At 48.5% G+C, this 19,333-nt stretch overlaps 1 protein-coding gene across 1 annotated transcript in view; it reads right to left on the minus strand.

Moving 5' to 3' along the window:
* Positions 1 to 693: 693 nt before the first annotated feature.
* Positions 694 to 19,333, minus strand: part of LOC309381199 (uncharacterized protein) — a 29,754-nt gene continuing 11,114 nt past the window's right edge. Inside the window, exons 4-5 of the mRNA XM_081931928.1 lie at positions 1,736 to 1,790; positions 694 to 1,614 (exon numbers count right to left, since the gene is read on the minus strand). Of these exons, the coding sequence (XP_081788054.1) occupies positions 986 to 1,614; positions 1,736 to 1,790 (684 nt within the window). The 3' untranslated portion in view covers positions 694 to 985. The remainder of the gene's footprint in view (positions 1,615 to 1,735; positions 1,791 to 19,333) is intronic.

Consider the following 19,333-nt stretch of genomic DNA (forward strand, 5'->3'; position numbering starts at 1 on the left):
AATCATGCTTCCAGTGTGGTCACCCCAATGCTATGAAAAAGAGATTGAGACTTTGGAAAAAGAACAATCAAGAACTGAGATGAAGAAGCTTCTTGGAGGAGGAGTGAAACTTCTTCAGAGACCCAAGAGAAAGTCCAGTTGCCTCTAGAAAAAAGCACCTTTGGGGCGAAGGGCAACTGAGATGATTAAGGCAATTAAGATTATTAAAAGGCCTGAAAGAAAAGAAGGACTGTCTGGAATGTTATGTTTCCTGGTTGGGGGGGGGGTTTGGGTTGGATGACCTCCAAAGTCCCTTCCAACTCTTTGATTCTGTGATTCTGCAAGGGTCTGCTGCTTGAGCAGGGGGTTGGACTAAATGACCTCTGAGATCCCTTCCAACTCAGTCCTTCCAAAGCACCAAGTGGCAGGACAAGAAGCAATGGATGGAAACTAATTCGAGGACAGAAGAAACTGGAATAAAGGAGAAACTTCTTAACAGTGGGGACAATCAACGAGTGGAACTGCTCGCCACTAGAAGTTCTGGGCGCTTCAACACTGGAGGTTTTCAAGATGAGACTGGACAGACACTTGTGTGAAATAGCATAAGGTCTCCTGTTTGAGCAGGGGGTTAGACTAGATGACCTCCCAGGTCCCTCCCAACTGTGTCCTTCCATGAGTCTCTTTGGGGTGGACTAGAAGACCAATGATTCTGCTTAATATTTTGCATTTATTTGATATAATTATCTTCTTTAATTGTTGCACATCTTACACGGAAAATTCCGTTTATATCTGCATCTTGTCTAACATTTCTATTTAGCACTTCTAATGCTGGCATAAATAACAGTGGGGATACTGGGCATCCTTGACTAGTACACTTTCTTATATTAAAAGTCCCCATCAAGTCCCCATTAGCGATCACTTTTGCTGTTCGTTTGGAATATGTTGACGGAATCATTTCTGTATCTTTTTCACTAACGTTCATGCATTACAATTGTAGCATGAATCGCTAAAAGAAGTTGCGTCTTTTCTTGACGTTCATCATGTCTTCTGTGTAACAAGGAGCATTTCTGTTCTTGCGCACCAGATCATCAATCATGGCCATCAATTCGGCCACCTGAGCCTCTCGTTTTGCCCCTTTGGCCTTGTTCTCGAAAGCCAACATCCTGTTCCCACATTCAGCAGCATATTCCTTGAGCTTTTCATCATGGAATGACAAGACATTCTCAAGAGATAAACCATCCAGGTCATCTCTGCGGGTGAACAAGACGATCATATAATCGTTGACTTTAGGGCCAAAAATCTCTTTGATCTGCCGACATGTCACCTTCTCCTCCTGGGGGAAATGACCAGGACGCATCACATGCAGAATGACGTGGGGACCGGGGGAACAAAGCTTCACGCACTTGCTCACTTCTGCGGCAATGTCGTCGTGTGGACGACTGTGGTGGAAAAAACCAGGCACATCAACAACCACAACCTTCCTGCCATTCAGCTGCCTCTCCTCCCTTTGGCATGCTTCTGTTGCTGCATCATATGACATCCCAAACTTAAAGACTTCGCTTCCCAGAATTGTGTTTCCCGTTGCACTTTTCCCATGTCCAGTTTTGCCCACAAGGACGATCCTCCGTTCAGGCCCTGCAACCCAAAGGGGAGAGGAGAGAAGAGGGGGACACAGTCAGCAGTGTAAACCCACAGTTGCCTGTCCTTCCACCCAGGACAGTAACTTCCACCCACCCTCCAGGTCCCAAGACTTTACCTGGGATGCTTCGAGGTATGTCCAGACCGGTCGCACAGCACAAAACCCGGGATTTCTGGATGAAAAACAGAAGAGAATCAGCCAAAGGAGAGGCTGCCTTGCAGGGAGGTTGCCATGAACTCTCCTCCCCCAGAAGACACAAGCAAGAATTGGAGCCGGGGGTGTGAAAAAGAGCACCCCCCTCCTCCCTGTCCTTGAGGCTGACCCATCTGTTCCTTCTCTCTACCTCACCCCCATTTTATGCAGACCTTCAATTCTTGGGATCCATTCAAATCATTCAGCAACCGCTTCTCTGCCCTAATGACTGCTGGGTAGGGGTGGCTGGGTGGTCATGTGACTGGGTGGGTGTGGCCAACGTCATGTCACTCACATGGAGGGGCGCCTGGCTTCTCCTCGCCCCTCCCCTCCCAGCCAGTCCTCTCCTCGTCTTGCATGTGATGGTGAGAGAGGAAGCTTTTTCATCTTGCCCTGGATACTAAGATGAGATTTTGCCATCAGAAGACCTGATGTCCATTTCCAAGTATTGTCTATCACCATTCTCTTGGTAAGGCTGAGTGGAGATTTATAAAGAATCACAGAGTTGGAAGGGACCTTGGAGGTCTTCTAGTCCAACCCCCGCTCCAGCATGAGACCCTATGCTACTATGGGCAAGTTTCTTCTTAAAACTACTCACTGACATGGAAAGATGATGGGAAGGGTGAGAAAATGAGGCTCTTTCAGTAAGAGGGACTCTGCTAACCTGGTACAACCTTTTGCAAGGGGGGAGAAAACATTGGAAGTCTGGACTGACCATGGGAATCTGGAGGCCCTTAGGACCCCTGTGGAAGCCATCGCCTGAACAAGTCCGCTGGGCCCAATACTTTAAACAATTCAGCTAAAACACATCCCAGGGGGGAGGAACTTCCTAGCTGATGCCGTCTCCTGCTTCCCCCAATACAAGTGCGGGCAGGAGAAGGTAGTAGATGCTACAATTCCCCTTACCTTAGCCGTGGCTCAAGTGACCACCCACCAACGATGCCACGGCCAGCAAGGCCAACTCGAAAGCGATTTAACCATGGAGCTCAAAACCAGACTCCTAGCAGACCCCTGGTTCCGTGACAACCAACACCGCTTGACAAAAAAAGGGAGGACCCAGCGCCATCATGGCGAACCTATGGCACATGTGTGACAGGTAGCACACGGAGGCATATCTGACGGCATCTCCATCCGGCCAGCTGATGTTTGGCCTCCCGGAGGGCCAAGGAAGGCTGTTATTCAGAAACAAACTTCTGGTAGGCCCATTGGGCCTGTTTTTCACCCTCCCCAGGCTCTGGAGACTTTCCTGGAGCCTAGGGAGGGTGGAAATGGCCTCCCCCAGCCCCCTGGAAGGCCCTCTGGAAGCCCAAGATGGATTGTTTCCAAACTTCCGGTTGTCCTGTTGGGCTCGTTTTTTGCCCCCCCTCCAGCCTCCAGAGGCTTTCCTGAAGACTGGGGAGGGGGAAAATGACCCCCCTGCCCCCCGGAGGAAATACCAAGATCAGCTTGGAGGTGAGTAGTGAGGCGTGCATGTGGGGGTGCTTTGCATTATGGGTGACGACAGGCAGGTGCGCTATTGCCGCCCTCCCATTTTTGGCACCCATCAACGAAGAGGTTAGCCATCCCTGACCTAGCATGAAAGGGGGTGAAATTCTCTGTCCCCGAGTTCCTCCGCTCCTCAATCCTCCGGAGAAGCCATGATGTCAAATTTGGGTTCATAAAAACTTTATATTTAGTGAGGAGACAATTCTGGTGCCCCCGCATGAAGAAAGACACAGACAGTTATGTGAAAAGTTGCAATATCTGTGCTGTTATGAAAAAGAGACGAGGAAAAACCTCCCGGGTTGCTGCAACAGATGGTTGAGCCAACGAAGGCATGGGAGGAAATGGCAATAGACTTGATACTTGAGTTGCCAAAAAGCAGGGGAAACACAGTGATCTGGACTGCGAATGACTTATTCTTCCAGCAGGCCCACTTCACACCCTGCAGCCGACTACCCTCAGCCCACCAGCTGTCCAAACGCTTCCTGAAGCACATCTGCCACCTGCATGGGGTATCACACAGAATTATGTCAGACAGAGGGGTCCAGTTCACAGCTAAGTCCTGGAGGGAGTTCCTGCGACTGATTGAGTCATCCCAGGGCCTTAGCTCAGCTTCCCATCCGAGCACCAATGGCAGGGCAGAGAGACTTAACGCCATTGTAGAACAGAGCCTGAGGTGCTACGCGAACTACCAACAGTCCAATTGGACGGACCTCTTGCCATGCACAGAGCTTGCCTACAATAACGCTGTTCACAGTAGCACGGGACTAACCCCTTTCAAAGTAATAAGCAGTATGGACTTCATCCCAATGCCGGAATACCCAAGGGAATCCCCCTCCTCAGTCAGTTTGATGGATTGGCTGTCAACACTAAAAGGGGCTTGGGAAAATGTCTGCTAGGTAAAGCATTGCAGACCTACACTGAGTCCCACAAAGGCCATTCCAGGTGGGGGAGAAAGTCTCTCTCTCCAACAAATGCTTAAGGCTAAAGACCCCCAGCAAGAAGCTGGGACCTACATTCATGGGGCCAATTAAAGGTCATCAACCCAGTCAAGGTGCAACTAAAACTGCCCCAGCTGCTGGAGAGAATACATCTGGTATTCCACAGCAGCCTCCTAAAACCAGTGGTTGGGTTGACCCTCAGACCACCACCCTGTGAGCCCCCAGACCCAGAAGCAATAGGGAGCCAAACCCATTATGAGGTGCAGTGCATCCATGACTGCAGGTAGCACAGGGGGCAACTCTAATACGTAATCAAGTGGAGGAGCTACCTTCCATCAGAGGCGTCCTGGGTAAAGAGCAGAAAACGACCGTTGACTTACCTGAACGGTCCTTCTATGTGCGCTGCGAGGGGAATCCAAGCATGGGTTAACTTTGTCCATTAGCCTAGAGACTGAGTTATGTAAATTAGATGACCACGCCTCCTCTGCCTGGAAAGGTCAGTTTTGTACGAAGGTCAGCCGTAAGAAGATGTGTATCGATTGACAGTCACGACTACAGACCGACAGGTACCAAAAGTCACATCCAGTGTAAGTCAGTCAAAGGAGCCAGAGGCCCAGAGTGCCCGGACCAGCCGAAGCTGCGGGTGGGTTTGGATTCCCCTCGCAGCGCACATAGTAGGACCGTTCAGGTAAGTCAACGGTCGTTCTCCTGTGCGCTGCTTGGGGAATCCAAGCATGGGACATGCCAGAGCAGTGAAATTAAGGGCGGGAGCCAGGCTGGTCAGGGCCCGCAGAGGAGGCGAGCACCTGCTGCAGCACACGTTGCCCAAATGATGCTTCTGCCGAAGCGTAGGAGTCCACCTTGTAATGTCTAATAAAGGGCGATGGCGATGACCAGGTCGCCGCCCTGCAAATGTCCTCGACTGATGCTTGAGTGGCCCAGGCCGCCGTTGTAGCCGCGCTCCTGGTGGAGTGGGGAGTGATGCGTCTGGGAACCAGCCGGGACTGGGAGTCATAAGCGAGAGCAATGCACGCCTTCAGCCAACGTCCAATGGTGTTGGATGACACTTTCTGCCCCATGGTGGAGGGCTGGAATGGGACAAAAAGCGCTTCTGACTTCCGGAAGGCGGCCGTGCGCTTCACATAGCGACGGAGGGTTCTCCGGACATCCAGATGATGCCACTGGCGCTCCTGCGGATGGGAGGGATTCGGGCAGAAGTCTGGAAGGATAAGTTCTTGTGCCCTGTGAAACCAGGTGTTGACCTTAGGCAAGAAGGCCGGATCGAGGCGAAGAATTACTCTGTTGGAATGAAAGATGCACAAGTCAGATCTTATTGACAGGGCCGCCAGCTCGGACACCCTTCTGGCAGACGTGATAGCCACCAGGAAGGCAGTCTTAAGAGTCAGCAACCGGAGGCTGATGGTGCGGATGGGCTCGAAGGGCTGAGATGTAAGTGCCTTGAGCACCAGGGGGAGATCCCAGGTAGGGTAGCAATGAACGGTCTGAGGCCTGATGTTAGCAGCGCCTTTCAGAAATGACTTGACCTGAGCGTGCTGAGCCAATGGGCGGGCACGACCGCCACTAATCACGGTGGAGAGGGCTGCGACTTGTCGGCGAAGCGTGTTGGGCGCCAAGCCTTTGTCAAGGCCCATTTGCAGAAAGTCAAGTACCTGTGGTACGGACGCCTTGACTGGGTCTATAGAGGTACGGCGGCACCACCTGCAAAATGCCTGCCAGGTGGCCTCGTAAATATGAGTCGTGGATGGCCGACGGGCCGCTTGGATGGTGTTTATTACCTCGTTGGAGAAATGCAGTCCTGTCAGGATAGCCCGCTCACGTGCCACACAGCTAACTGTAGGAGCTGGGGGTTCGGATGGACGAGAGCCCCCTGGTTGAGCTGGATCTGGCTGTCTGGGATCCTCCAGGGGCGGCCGATTGACAGATGGACCAGATCGGCGTACCACGGGCGTCGGGGCCACATTGGGGCCACGAGGAGGACTTCCGCTTGTTCCGACAGTATCTTTTGTATGACTAACGGAAGAATCGGTAGAGGTGAAAAAGCGTAAAGAAGGCCTGCCGGCCAAGGGCTGCGGAGAGCATCAGTGCCTTCCGCCCCCGGGGTCTGGAATCTGGTGTAAAATCGAGGTTTCTGCGCATTGTTGGGCTGCGCAAACAGATCCACCATCGGGTTGCCGAAGTGGCGAGAGTTCCTGAAAGAGGGCGGGGTGAAGACGCCATTCTGACTGATCCACAGTGGCCCGGCTCAGCCAATCCGCCTGTGTGTTGGAAGTCCCGGAGATGTGCTCCGCTCGTAGAGATAACAGTCTGGCCTCCGCCCAGTGGAGAGTTCTCTCTGCCTCCAACATAAGAGCCTTGGATCGGGTGCCTCCCTGGCGATTGATGTGGGCCTTGGAGGCCACATTGTCTGTTAGAACCAGAATGTGTTGGTTCGAGATCATGTCCCTGAATTCAAGGAGGCTCGCAACTCTAGCCAATTGATACTGTTTCTTAGTTCCTGGCTCGACCAACGGCCCTGAGCGACCCTGTCCAAGGCGTGAGCTCCCCACACGAATAGGCTGGCATCCGTTGTTACCTGGATGTGGACCGGTTCCTTTAATGGACTCCCCCTGAGAAGTTTGGAGGAAGTCCACCACCGGAGAGACCTGAGTGGTTTGGGTGGCAACCGAACTTTGGTTTGGGAGTGACTGGTGTGGGCTCTCTGGAAGGGGAGCAAGAACCACTGGAGTGGGCGAGAATGAAACCGGGCCCAGGGAACCACGTCGATGCATGAAATCATTTTCCTGAGCAATTGGGATAGTGTTGCCAGTGGTATGAGTCTCTGAGAGGAAATGCGACTCACCAGCGCGTGAATGCTGCGACGCCTGTCCTGAGACAGGAAGACCTCGCATGTCCTTGAATTGATGACCGTGCCCAGATGAAGCAACGACGTGGTCGGTTGCAGGTGGCTCTTGGCAAGGTTCAGGACGAAACCGTGGTTCCGCAGTGTGTCCATTGTGACCTCCAGGTCCTGGATCGCCTGGGCATGTGATGGTGATAGAAGAAGAATATCGTCCAGGTAGCAGTTGATTCGTATAGGCACTGTGCGAAGGGAGGCCACTATGACTGTCAGGAGTTTGGTGAACGTTCGAGGGGCCGATGAGAGGCCGAATGGTAGGGCCCGATACTGGAAATGGAGACCGTTGAAGTGAAAGCATAGGAATCTCCGATGTGCCTGGTGGATTGGCACATGGAGGTACGCTTCCCTGATATCGACTGATGTCATCAAGTCGCCCTGGCGGATGGAAGCCAAGATGCTCTTGAGGGATTGCATCTTGAACCTTTGGTACTTGATGAAGAAATTGAGCCGTTTCAAATCTAAGATGGCCCGCCATCCTCCCGAGCTCTTGGGCACTAGGAATAATATTGAATAAAATCCTAGCCCTTCTTAATAATAATAATAACTTTTATTTCTAGACCGCACCCTTTCCTAGGCAGGACTCGGGGCGGTATACAGTCATGTTAAAACCATATACAAATACATAGACATGAACGTAGACGTAGACGTAGACATAGACGTAGACGAAGACGTAGACGGAGGAGGTGAAAAATATACTGTACAATTCTTAGTTAAAATACAAATACAATTAAAATTCCCTTTAAAAATTCCCCAATAAAATGTTTGTCAGGAGGTGGAAGATGGAACTATCAATCGGCTAAGCCAGCTAGTCGGAACAGGTGAGTCTTGAGCTTCTGTCGGAAGGAGCGGAGGTCGTTAGTCGTTCTAATATCGGGAGGGAGGTCATTCCAGAGGGTTGGGCCCATCACAGAGAAGGCTCTACTCCTAGGCGCCACCCACTGGCACTGTTTGGCAGATGGTATCTGGAGGAGTCCCTCTCTGTGAGAGCGGATAGGTCGTAGAGATGTATGAGGTGAGATGCGGTCCCGCAGGTAACTAGGTCCCATGCCATGGAGCGCTTTGAAGATGGTGACCAACACCTTGAAACGCACCCGAAAAACCACAGGTAGCCAGTGCAGCTCGCGCAGGAAAGGTGTTATATGGGAGTATTGTGATCCTCCCATGATAACCCGCGCGGCCGCATTCTGAACCAGCTGTAGTCTTTGGGTGCATCTCAAGGGGAGCCCCATGTAGAGAGCATTGCAGTAGTCCAGGCGAGACGTCACCAGCGCATGAGTGACTGTGCGTAGGGCATCCCGATCCAATAGGGGGCGCAATTGGCGCACCAGGCGAACCTGGTGGAATGCCCCCCTCGCTACGGCTGTCAGATGGTCATCCATCGACAGCCGGGCATCAAGGAGGACGCCCAGATTGCGCGCCCGTTCCACAGGGGACAATAATTCACCCCCTATGGCCAGTGATGGCGTCAACTGGTTGAATCGGGGCGCCGGTAGCCACAGCCACTCAGTCTTGGAAGGATTAAGTTTAAGTCTGTTGTCCCCCATCCAGACCTGCACGGCTTCCAAACACCGGGACAACATTTCAATGGCCTCGTTGGGGTGGTTTGGGGTGGAAATGTACAGCTGTGTATCATCAGCGTACAGATGGTATCCAACCCCAAAACCACGGATGATCTCACCCAGCGGCTTCATGTATGTGTTGAACAGGAGAGGCGAGAGCACCGATCCCTGTGGCACCCCACACGTGAGTGGCCTCAGGGTCGACCTCTGCTCCCCTGCCAACACACACTGCGTCCGGTCGGAGAGATAGGAGCGGAACCACCGCAGAATGGTGCCCCCCATGCCCATCTCTTCCAGCCGGCGCAATAAGATACCATGGTCGATGGTATCGAAAGCCGCTGATAGATCTAATAGGACCAGGATAGAGGAACAACCCCTATCTCTGGCCCTCCATAGATCATCTACCAACGCGACCAAGGCCGTCTCCGTGCTGTGGCCGGGTCGAAAGCCGGACTGGCGCGGGTCAAGATAGACTGCTTCCTCCAGGTGACGTGGGAACTGTTGCGCCACCACACTCTCTACAACCTTCGCTAAAAAGGGAAGGTTGCAGACAGGACGGTAATTGGCTAGTTCCTCCGGGTCCAGGAAAGGCCTCTTGAGTAGGGGTCTCACCACCGCCTCTTTCAAGGCGGTCGGCAAGGACCCCTCCCCTAGTGAAGCGTTCACCAGACCCAGGAGCCAGCCTCGTGTAACCTCCCAGGATGCCAGTACAAGCCAGGAGGGACACGGGTCCAGTAAACATGAGGTGGCTCGCAGTCGCCCACGTAACCTGTCCAAGTCCTCGGGGGCAACAGAATCAAACTCCTCCCAGCATGGTGTCTCAAGACTTGTTTCCGACGTCTCCCCTGGTCCACTGAAGGGGGGCCATCCACTCCGGATCTGATCGATTTTGTCCTGCAGATATTCCCCAAACTCCTCTGCTCTACCCTGTAAAGGGGCTTCCCGCGACCTCTGAGATAAGAGAGAGCGGGTCACCCGAAACAGGGCGGCAGGGCGGTTATCCGCGGACGCAATAAGAGCGGCACAGTGTCTACGTTTGGCCGCTCTTAGAGCCACGAGGTAGGTCCGTAAATAGGCTCTTACCTGTGTTCGGTCAGATTCGGAGCGCGAGGACCTCCACCTGCTTTCTAGGCGTCTCTTGTGGCGTTTCATCACCCTCAGCTCCTCGGTAAACCAAGGAGCCAGGGTGGTTCGTTGCCGCAAGAGAGGCCGCAAAGGTGCTATCCGGTCCAAGGCCCCCGCAGCCGCCTTATTCCAAGCGGCCACTAGGTCCTCCGTCTGGGAGTGGGTCAAGGCTACTGCAATGCCCTCTACATGGGGCTTCCCTTGGGACGCATCCGAAGACTGCAGCTAGTACAGAATGCAGCCGCGCGGGTTATCATGGGGAGTACACCTTACTCCCACGTAACACCGCTCCTGCGCGAGCTGCACTGGCTACCTGTGGCCTTTCGGGTGCGTTTCAAGGTATTGATTACCATCTTTAAAGCGCTCTATGGCATAGGACCTAGTTATCTGCAGGATCGCATCCTACCACACACGTCCCTGCGACCTATCCGCTCACACAGGGAGGGACTCCTCCTGGTGCCGTCCGCTAGGCAGTGTCAGCGGGCGACACCTAGGAGTAGGTCCTTCTCTGTGATGGGCCCAACCCTCTGGAATGACCTCCCCCCCGACATTTGAACCACCACCGACCTCCGTTCCTTCCATCAAAAGTTAAAGACTCACCTGTTTCAATCAGCTGGCCTGGCACTCTCTTAGTTTTACCTCCCGGGGATTTATTTTAATTGGATTTGGGTTTTAATTGGGGATGTTTTTAAGGTTTTAATTGCTTTACTTTAAGATACAGTCTTTTAACCTCCTCATTTAATTTAAGATTTGTGTATTTATATTTATTCCTATGTATTTGTGTTTTAATTTGACTGTACACCGCCCCGAGTCCCTTTCGGGAGAGGCGGCGGTCTAGAAATCTAAATAAAAGTAAAGTAAAGTAAAGTACAGGAAGTGGCCCAAGCTCCGTCTGGAACCTATCCAGTTCCATCAGTCGCTTGGGGCGGAACCATTTGGGACAATCAGGTTCCGCCTCCCCGCGGTGGGGGGTAGCGCCGGGGAAGTCGAGCCAGAGAGAAGAGTGGTCTGACCATGACTGGGGTGTGATAACTATATCCCCTATTCCCAGATCACTCGTCCACTGTCCAGATACAAAAACAAGGTCCAGTGTGTGTCCACCCTCATGTGTGGGGCCCTGAATTAATTGGGACAGGTCCATGGCTGTCATGGAAGCCATGAACTCCCGAGCCACCTCGGAAGCTTCACCCGTCGACGGCAGATTGAAATCCCCCATAACCACAAGTTTGGGGGTATCAACTGCCGTCTCCGCGATCAGCTCGAGGAACTCGGGCAGGGCCGCTGATGCATAGCGAGGAGCCAAGTATACAATCAGCAAGCCCAGCTGCCTCCCTGGGCCCCATTTCACACCAAGGGACTCACATCCGGAGATCTGTGGCACAGTGAATTCCCTCGGCTCCAGACTCTCCCGTATAATTACCACCACCCCGCCATCCATACCCTGGGCCCGCGGCTGATGAAATGCACGATAACCTGGCGGGCACATCTCCACGAGTGGCAAACCACCCTCGTGGCCCAGCCAGGTCTCCGTTATCCCTGCAAGGTCCGGCTCCCCCTCTGAGATCAACTCATTAATGAGGGGGGCCTTGTTAACAACGGACCTTGCATTGCAAAGCATCAGCCTGTAGCAATCACTGGCCTGGATTGAAGCTGGGCCCAAGTACAAGATAAGTTTCGTTCTTCTATAAGTTTCTATTCCTGAACATTTACAAGATTTCCTGTAAATCATATGATCATGAACAAGCTATGTGTAGCATCATGTTTCTGTATATGTGGCAGCAGTTATCTATGCTTATGCTTGACTCTCTGACCAATAGAATGTTACTTCTTTGTGTAAGCTTTCCAATAAAAAGAGGTCGCACGGAGCAATCGGTGTGCACCCACCTCGAGGACTTCATGGTGTCGAGTCGTTCTTGAGCCAGGTGCCCCCGTGCTGTGGCATGCACCCTTGCGAGGGTCCCCGGAGAAGCAAGCCTCCCCCCCGGTCCTTGCAGGTGTCAAGGACCCCGAGCACCAGGGCAATCTCACAACTGGTGACCCCGACGTGATTCCTGTCTAGGTTTGCATCGCCTTCACCCCCCCGTCTTACGCACCTGGCAAAGGCTTGATCATCGTAAATATGGGTTCCTCACTTTTCAAAGTTTCGTCAGTACAGGGACAAACTTTTTACCTTGGTGGAGAAGGAAAATTGCTTGCAAAAGGTTAACGGCACCACTATCTATCCTCTTTCTAAAGTTTCTTTAAGTAAATTTTTCCAGTACTTAGAAAAACAATGTCCGGCTTATCTGGAAAAGGCTCCATAAAAATGTCTATGTGGGAGATTGGGAATTTATTTCCACAAGACACAGAGCCCCTGCAAAAGTGTTATTTATCAAGTAAAAAAAATTTTTCTCCAAAATTATTTTCAATTGGCCTTTCAACTCCTTATGGAGATGTTAATTTTTCAACTCCTCCATGGTTAGAGGAACAATTAGCAAAAGAGGAGGGGAATAAACATATGTTTTCTGCCTCTCCACCTAAATTTATTCCACAAGATCATGAAGTAATTAGTTTAAAGGATTGCTTTTTTCTACCCTTCCTTACCCTGCTTCGCAAGAAAAGTTTGACTCTGTGTGTCTGCTTCTTACCCCCCCCCCTTCTTTTCTTTCGAAAGAGTTTTGTGCTGGTTTATGTTTCCTCTCCCCCCACCTCCCCCTCTCCGGGATGTCTGTTGTTTCCCCCCCACACACACACGCACTTTTCCCTCTTTAGAAAGACTCTGTGTCGGCTTCTGCTTGTTGCTTTCCCCCCACCACCACTTTCTTTTCTTTTGAAATGTTCCCTCCCCCCCCCACCTTCTCCTTTTTTTTTTTTTTTTTTTTTTTTTGAAGAGCCTGTATCGGTGTAACAAATTGCAGGAAAATAACAGAGAGATAATTTTCAGGCTCAAATGGAATTGTTGGTGAAATTAGCAAAGGGAAATGTTACATTTGAATGCTGGACTGCAATTATTGGTTTTGAGAATGATTTTGATATGGTAGATATGATTATATATTTATTTAGTTTTTTGTTGATTTAGATTTATGTTGTAGAATTGAATTTTTTATATAAGTGTTAGTTATTGGCTTTGGTAAATTATTATATGGATGATATTTTGATTGGAGCCCCAAAAATATAACCTAATTGGCTTTTAAAAATAAAACATGATTTTTTATTGGAAGGAGTGCAGAGAAGGGTAACGAAGGTGATTGATGTGAGGTTGCAGGAACTGGATATGTTTAGCTTGAGAGAAAGAAGGAGTAGGGGTCAAGGAGAGAGGTGGCTTGGAGCTGGGGAGAGATTTCCTAACAGTTAGAGCAGTTGGTCAGTGGAACGGCTTGTTTCCAGGGGTTGTGAATGCCCCAACATTGAAGGTCTTTGAGAGGATGTTGGATGGTTATTTGTCTGAAACGGTATAGGGTTTCCTGCCTAGGCAGGGGGGTTGGATTGGAGAACCTCTAGGGTCCCTTCCAACTCTGTTATTGTATTGTATTGTATGAATTGTAGATTGTTCCAGTAAAGTATAACTGCATGAAATGTTATAATCTTTTTTGCTCCAAATTTTTTTTTGTTTAAATGAACACGGAGTTATTTTGCTAATTAATTTATGGCAGCTATTGGGGAATCTTTATTTGGGTTCGTCCGTCTGTGTCTGCCGCTACTTAAAGTTTTTTATTTGATTTTTTTTTCTTTTTCGTGCCCTTGCTATAGTTGAAAAGATTAATGAGATTTTGAGCATTCCATTTGTGGTTTGCGTAACTTGTCAGCTAATTCTTTTGATGTTTTTTTTTTAAGATAAAAAGGCTCCGTTTTAAAATGTTTTGCCATTATTATTTTTTTAGGCAGTTGTGAATTAATAACCTTGGGTTTGTTGTAGAAATTGGACTGATTTAATTAATATTATTTTTCCTATTCCAAAATTTGATTTTTAATTTTGTTTTTAAAATAACTTCTTTTTTCAGTGTGCTTTAACTGACTATGTGGTCTGTATGACTTTTTTGCTTGCCTATTGTTTTTGATTTTTTGCTTTCATAAGACTGTTTTTTTTTTTTTTTTGGATGGAGGATGAAATTGCTTATAAGGACTCTTATGAAAGTTTCCTACCTTGCAATACTGTTGTTTTTGCAACACTAAAAATTGTTTGTTGTTATTTTAACTTTTTACATCTTTTTTTAACAAGCTTTTTAACTATATTTCTGACTTTCATTATGTGTGTCAATTTATTTTTAATTTTTTAGGTATTTTTTTTAAACTGTTTTTTCTTCAGATTTATTTTTGATTATTATTTTTTTATCAAAATGCCTAAGGACTGGCATAATCTTGCCATATGCCACTCAACCAGGCCAACCAAATTGTTTCATTTTGCCCCCAGTGTTCTGGGGCATCCCCCTCTGGGGACAAGAAAGTTAATTCCCATGATTTGGCCTCTAATCACTATGGCAAATGGATGTCACCTATGTTTCCTTTTCTTTTTGGCTCCTTAAAAGTAAATTCATTTATCTAGTCAGGGGGTTGGACTAGAAGACCTCCAAGGTCCCTTCCAACTCTACTATTATATTATTATTGTATTATCTATTTTTTAATTTTTGGCCACATTTTTTCATCTTTTTTTAGCCTTTACTGCCTTGGGCAAACTTTTTCTTTTTAAAGACTGACAATGGCCTGGCCTATTTTTCATTGGCCTTTTTGTAATTTTGGATTAATTGGAATATTGTTTTAAATTTTTGGGTTTTTTTCCTTACAATTCCACAGGTTAAGCCATTGTGGAACGTGTTAATTGGTCCTTTAAGGACTGTTTTTTCAAACAAATAAAAAGAAAGAGGGATTTTGGGTACCTAACAATTTGGTGTACCCCAATTTGGCTAATTTGGCATAGGTAACATAATAGATTTAAAAAGTTTGTTTGCCTCCCCCACAAGGGGGACGAGAATATGCTGTGCTTGCTTTTACAGATTTTTATGGATTCTAGTACGTGATGTTTGTCTAGACAAGAATATTGTCGTACCAGTTTCCAAATCCAGTTCCAGAGATGACCAAGATGACTTTACAGACAGCACAGTGGCCAATACGATCTTGCCAAAACAGCTGTCCAGTGATATGAAAAACCAAAAACCACCAAAGCAGTGCTGAAACAACGACACGACAACTTATGTGCTGCCATTTTTGCCAAGTTCTTAGTCATCATTAGTCATCATTTGTTTATGTTTATTTGTTTTGTCATCTCACCAAAAAACTCATTTGAACAGTGACTGAAATAAAAATCTATGGGTGCAACTAACATTACACACACTGACTTGAACTGTACATGAAACATTTATTTTCTACATGCTTGGATCCTGTTTGAATCTTGCCTGCAATAATTCAACACTTCTTTGGTTCGAATTATAAGACTATTTTTCATTGAGGATTAATTGTTTATGATCCTCCCCCTGATGCAATTGTTTTGTATATTTCCATAGTAGCAGTTCCTAAAAATGTAATATGTGTTAAAGTAGTTAACTGTATATTTTTAAGTAATAAGCTTCACTGTTTGTATATTAGTTCACCTGTTTTAAATTGTACAGCTTTGAGGAGATTTCCTTTTATTTTGCTCTTAATAACAGTCATGCCTTTCCTAATGCTGATCAGGAGTGTTGGATGTGCCTTTCTTCCCAACCACCATTTTATGAGGCCGTTGGCTCACCCTTCCCCTTTGTAAATGCTACTTCAGATACCACATGTCGTTGGAGTAATTCTTCTATTACTGTTTCTTCTATTATTGGTCAGGGTTGTTGCATAGGCTATGTTCCCTCTAATTATTTACAATATTGTATTAATGCCTCTACAGATTTATATCATCAATGTATGATTTATTTGCCTAAATCTCGGATGTCTTTTTCTGTCCAGTCATCTGGTATTTATGGGGGCTGGGTGACTTTGTTTTCTTCCCACTCCACTGCCGATTTTTCCAATTATTTTACAGGATATTTTTTTATTCCCACCAACGGCTCCATTTGGGCTTGCTCTACAGGAGCCACTGCCTGCGTCCAAGGAGACATTCTTCAACAACAACGCTCCCTTTGTATCCAGGTCCACTTGTTGCCTAAGATATCTGTTTTTTCCAACTTTCAATTTATTGATGTCATGGCCCCCTCACTATTTTTTGAAAGCCAAACGAGAGGTCGTTACAGCACTCACTCTATCGGTCCTTTTGGGCCTGGGGGCAGCAGGAGCTGCCACTGGAATTGCTGGTCTCGTGGTTAACGATCAGCAAATTCGCCGCCTTAGCACTGACGTTGATGCTGACCTCCAGCGCATAGAAACATCCATTGTGGCCCTCCAAGACTCTTTGACCTCTCTTTCTGAAGTTGTCTTGCAAAACAGACGTGGGTTAGATCTTTTGTTTTTGAAAAGCGGGGGATTATGTGTTGCCCTAAAAGAAGAGTGCTGCTTTTATACAGACAGCTCAGGTATTGTACTTGACTCCATGGCAGAATTGAGCAAACGCCTTAAAGAACGAGAAAGGGAAAGGCAAGCAACACATAGTTGGTATCAAGGTTTGTTTACTCTTTCTCCTTGGTTGACTACTTTGCTTTCTGCCATCATAGGCCCCGTAATATTCCTCCTTTTTGTTTGTACAATAGGACCATGTGTGCTGGGAAGATTGCTTAAATTCTTAAAGAATCGCTTACAAACTTTGGATGATAATGTTGCTGAAACACGTAAGATGGTTCAATTTCTTAGTCATGTGGTTAAACATTCAGGTGATGATGTCAAACAACCGCTTTTAAATTTCTTTGATAATGAAAGCGACTTAGAGGGGGAACTGGATGCCAAAGAGGTGTTTGGTGAGAGTGGTAGGTTGGAACCGAAGGGTCTCAGCCTGCTACCTCAGACCTGCACTCTGGAGGCATCGAAAGCCCCTGGTTTTGAATTGCTTCAAGAAAATAAAAACAGAGGAAATGTAGCAATCACTGGCCTGGATTGAAGCTGGGCCCAAGTATAAGATAAGTTTCGTTTTTCTATAAGTTTCTATTCCTGAACATTTACAAGATTTCCTGTAAATCATATGACCATGAACAAGCTATGTGTAGCATCATGTTTCTGTATATGTGGCAGCAGTTATCTATGCTTATGCTTGACTCTCTGACCAATAGAATGTTACTTCTTTGTGTAAGCTTTCCAATAAAAAGAGGTCGCACGGAGCAATCGGTGTGCACCCACCTCGAGGACTTCATGGTGTCGAGTCGTTCTTGAGCCAGGTGCCTCCGTGCTGTGGCATGCACCCTTGCGAGGGTCCCCGGAGAAGCAAGCCTCCCCCCGGTCCTTGCAGGTGTCAAGGACCCCGAGCACCAGTGCAATCTCACATCAGCCTCAGGCCTGGCTCTGTAGGTCCTGACCACCTCGGCTGCGAGGGTTGGTACAAGCGACCGGGCGTGTCCAACAGCCACGGTCTCCCAACCGACTACAGGATTTTGTTCGGTCTTCTTGACCTTTCAGGACCGGCTCTATGGCTTCTATGCCTAAGAGATGTTGTATCTCTGCCTCCATGAGGTGTTTCTTTTCTTGGGACCTGGGGACGGGGCACCTGAGGAATCGTCGTGGGGGAGTGGAGAGAAATTCTAAGGTGAGTCCCTGCCTCACAATTTGGAAGGCCCAAGCGTCGGATGTGGTCTCCGCCCACTGATGGGCGAAGGCCAGTAGCCGCCCGCCAATGGCCCTGTCCCCGTACGAGTCACCGGTACCTCCGAAAGGACCGGTTGCCGGCGCCACGAAATAGCCGCCTTGCCTGAGGTTGTGACTGACCCTGTTGGCGACCTCTATCTCTGGCCCCCAAACGGTCTTGGTTCCTGTCTTGTGCCTGGCCATAATTCCTGTTATATTGTGAGACATAGGAGGTGTTATTGAAGCCCGAGTCACCCGCCCGGAATGGCTGACGCCTAGTATATGGCTGCTGTCTTCTATCAGTACGCCTACTGGTGGAAGGGAGTACCTTACGTTTATCCCAGGTTTCGATGAGGATGGGATCGAGTACGGACCCAAACAAGGCCCCCCCCCTAAAGGGTGTGGAAGCCAAGCACCATTTGGAGCGCACGTCCGCTTGCCAATGGCGGAGCCACAGCAGGCGGCGCGAAGCCACGTTGGAAACTACAGCCCGAGATGCAAATTTTGCTGCATTAAGGGTAGCGTCTGCTGAAAACTCTAAAGCCGCCATCAATTTAGTAACATCCTGATGGAGACGCATCTCCTCGGGGGCAAGCCTACTCTGGAGTTGTCTAAGCCAAACCAGGGATGTGCGATTGAAAAAGGATGCCGCGGTGGCAGCGCGTAGGGCCCAGGCCGCGGCCTGATGAGTCTTTTTAATGACTATCTCAGCCTTGCGATCCTCCGCTTTCAACCCTTCAGAGATCTCCGATGGGATCAGTGCAGGTGAAGCCAGAGCCGCAATGGGGGCATCTACAGTGGGAAACTGGAGAAGAGTTTCCAGTTCTGGGGTAGAGTTGTATAACTTCTTGTCCCCATTACTGGGCGGAGTCACAGCAGTTGGCTGATTCCACTGCTTTTGGACAATATCCATAAACAGCTTGGGAAAAGGAATGACTTCCTGCTCAGAAACTTGTTCTGCAAATAACAAGCCTAGTTATCTGCGGGATCGTGTCCTGCCCCATACATCCCTGCGACCCATTCGCTCACACAGAGAGGGACTCCTCCGGGTGCCGTCCTCCAGAGAGTGTCAGAGGGCGGTGCCCAGAAGTAGGGCCTTCTCTGTGGTGGGCCCTACCCTTTGGAATGACCTCCCCCCAGACATTAGAACAACAACTGACCTCCGCTCCTTCCGTATGAAATTGAAGACCCACCTGTTCCGACTAGCCGGCCTGGCATAACTCTACAGCTTCTCCACCCCTTGGTCATTTTTAACTGTTAATTTTAGTTTTTAAATTTTTACTGTTATTGGGGTTTTAACTTTTTCTAAGCACTGTAATTTATTTATTTATTTATTTTTACCTCCTCTATATGATACTGTCTTGCTTGTTGCTTTTGTACGTCGCCCCGAGTCCCTGTGGGGAGAGGGCGACTAACAAGTTCAAATAATAAATAAATAAATAAATAAATAAATAAATAAATAAATAAATAAATAAATAAATAAATAAATAAACGTTCAGTTGCATCCAAGCCTACTTCAGTAGTAGCCTGGGTGGTAGCTCCACCCATATTAGTGGTGGCCTTGGCCTTAAACAATAATGACTTAAAGAGTGTAGGCCGGAATAAGCCAGAAGAGGTGTTCTGGTCTTGGACCGGGCCTTCATCATCCGAAAATTCAATATCTAATACTTCCCCTTCTTCCACTAAGGCTGATTCCTCACTATATTCAGAAGGTACAGGTGAGGAAGGCTCGGCCTGAGGAATAATCAAATCCCTAGGCGCGGCTGGGGCCCTGGGAATGCTTGATCTACGATGCAGCTCCGCATCCACACCTTTGGAAATCGCTGCTGAGATCATG

Source organism: Natrix helvetica (assembly GCF_964273705.1).
Source record: "Natrix helvetica genome assembly, chromosome: Z".
NCBI lineage: Eukaryota > Metazoa > Chordata > Lepidosauria > Squamata > Natricidae > Natrix > Natrix helvetica.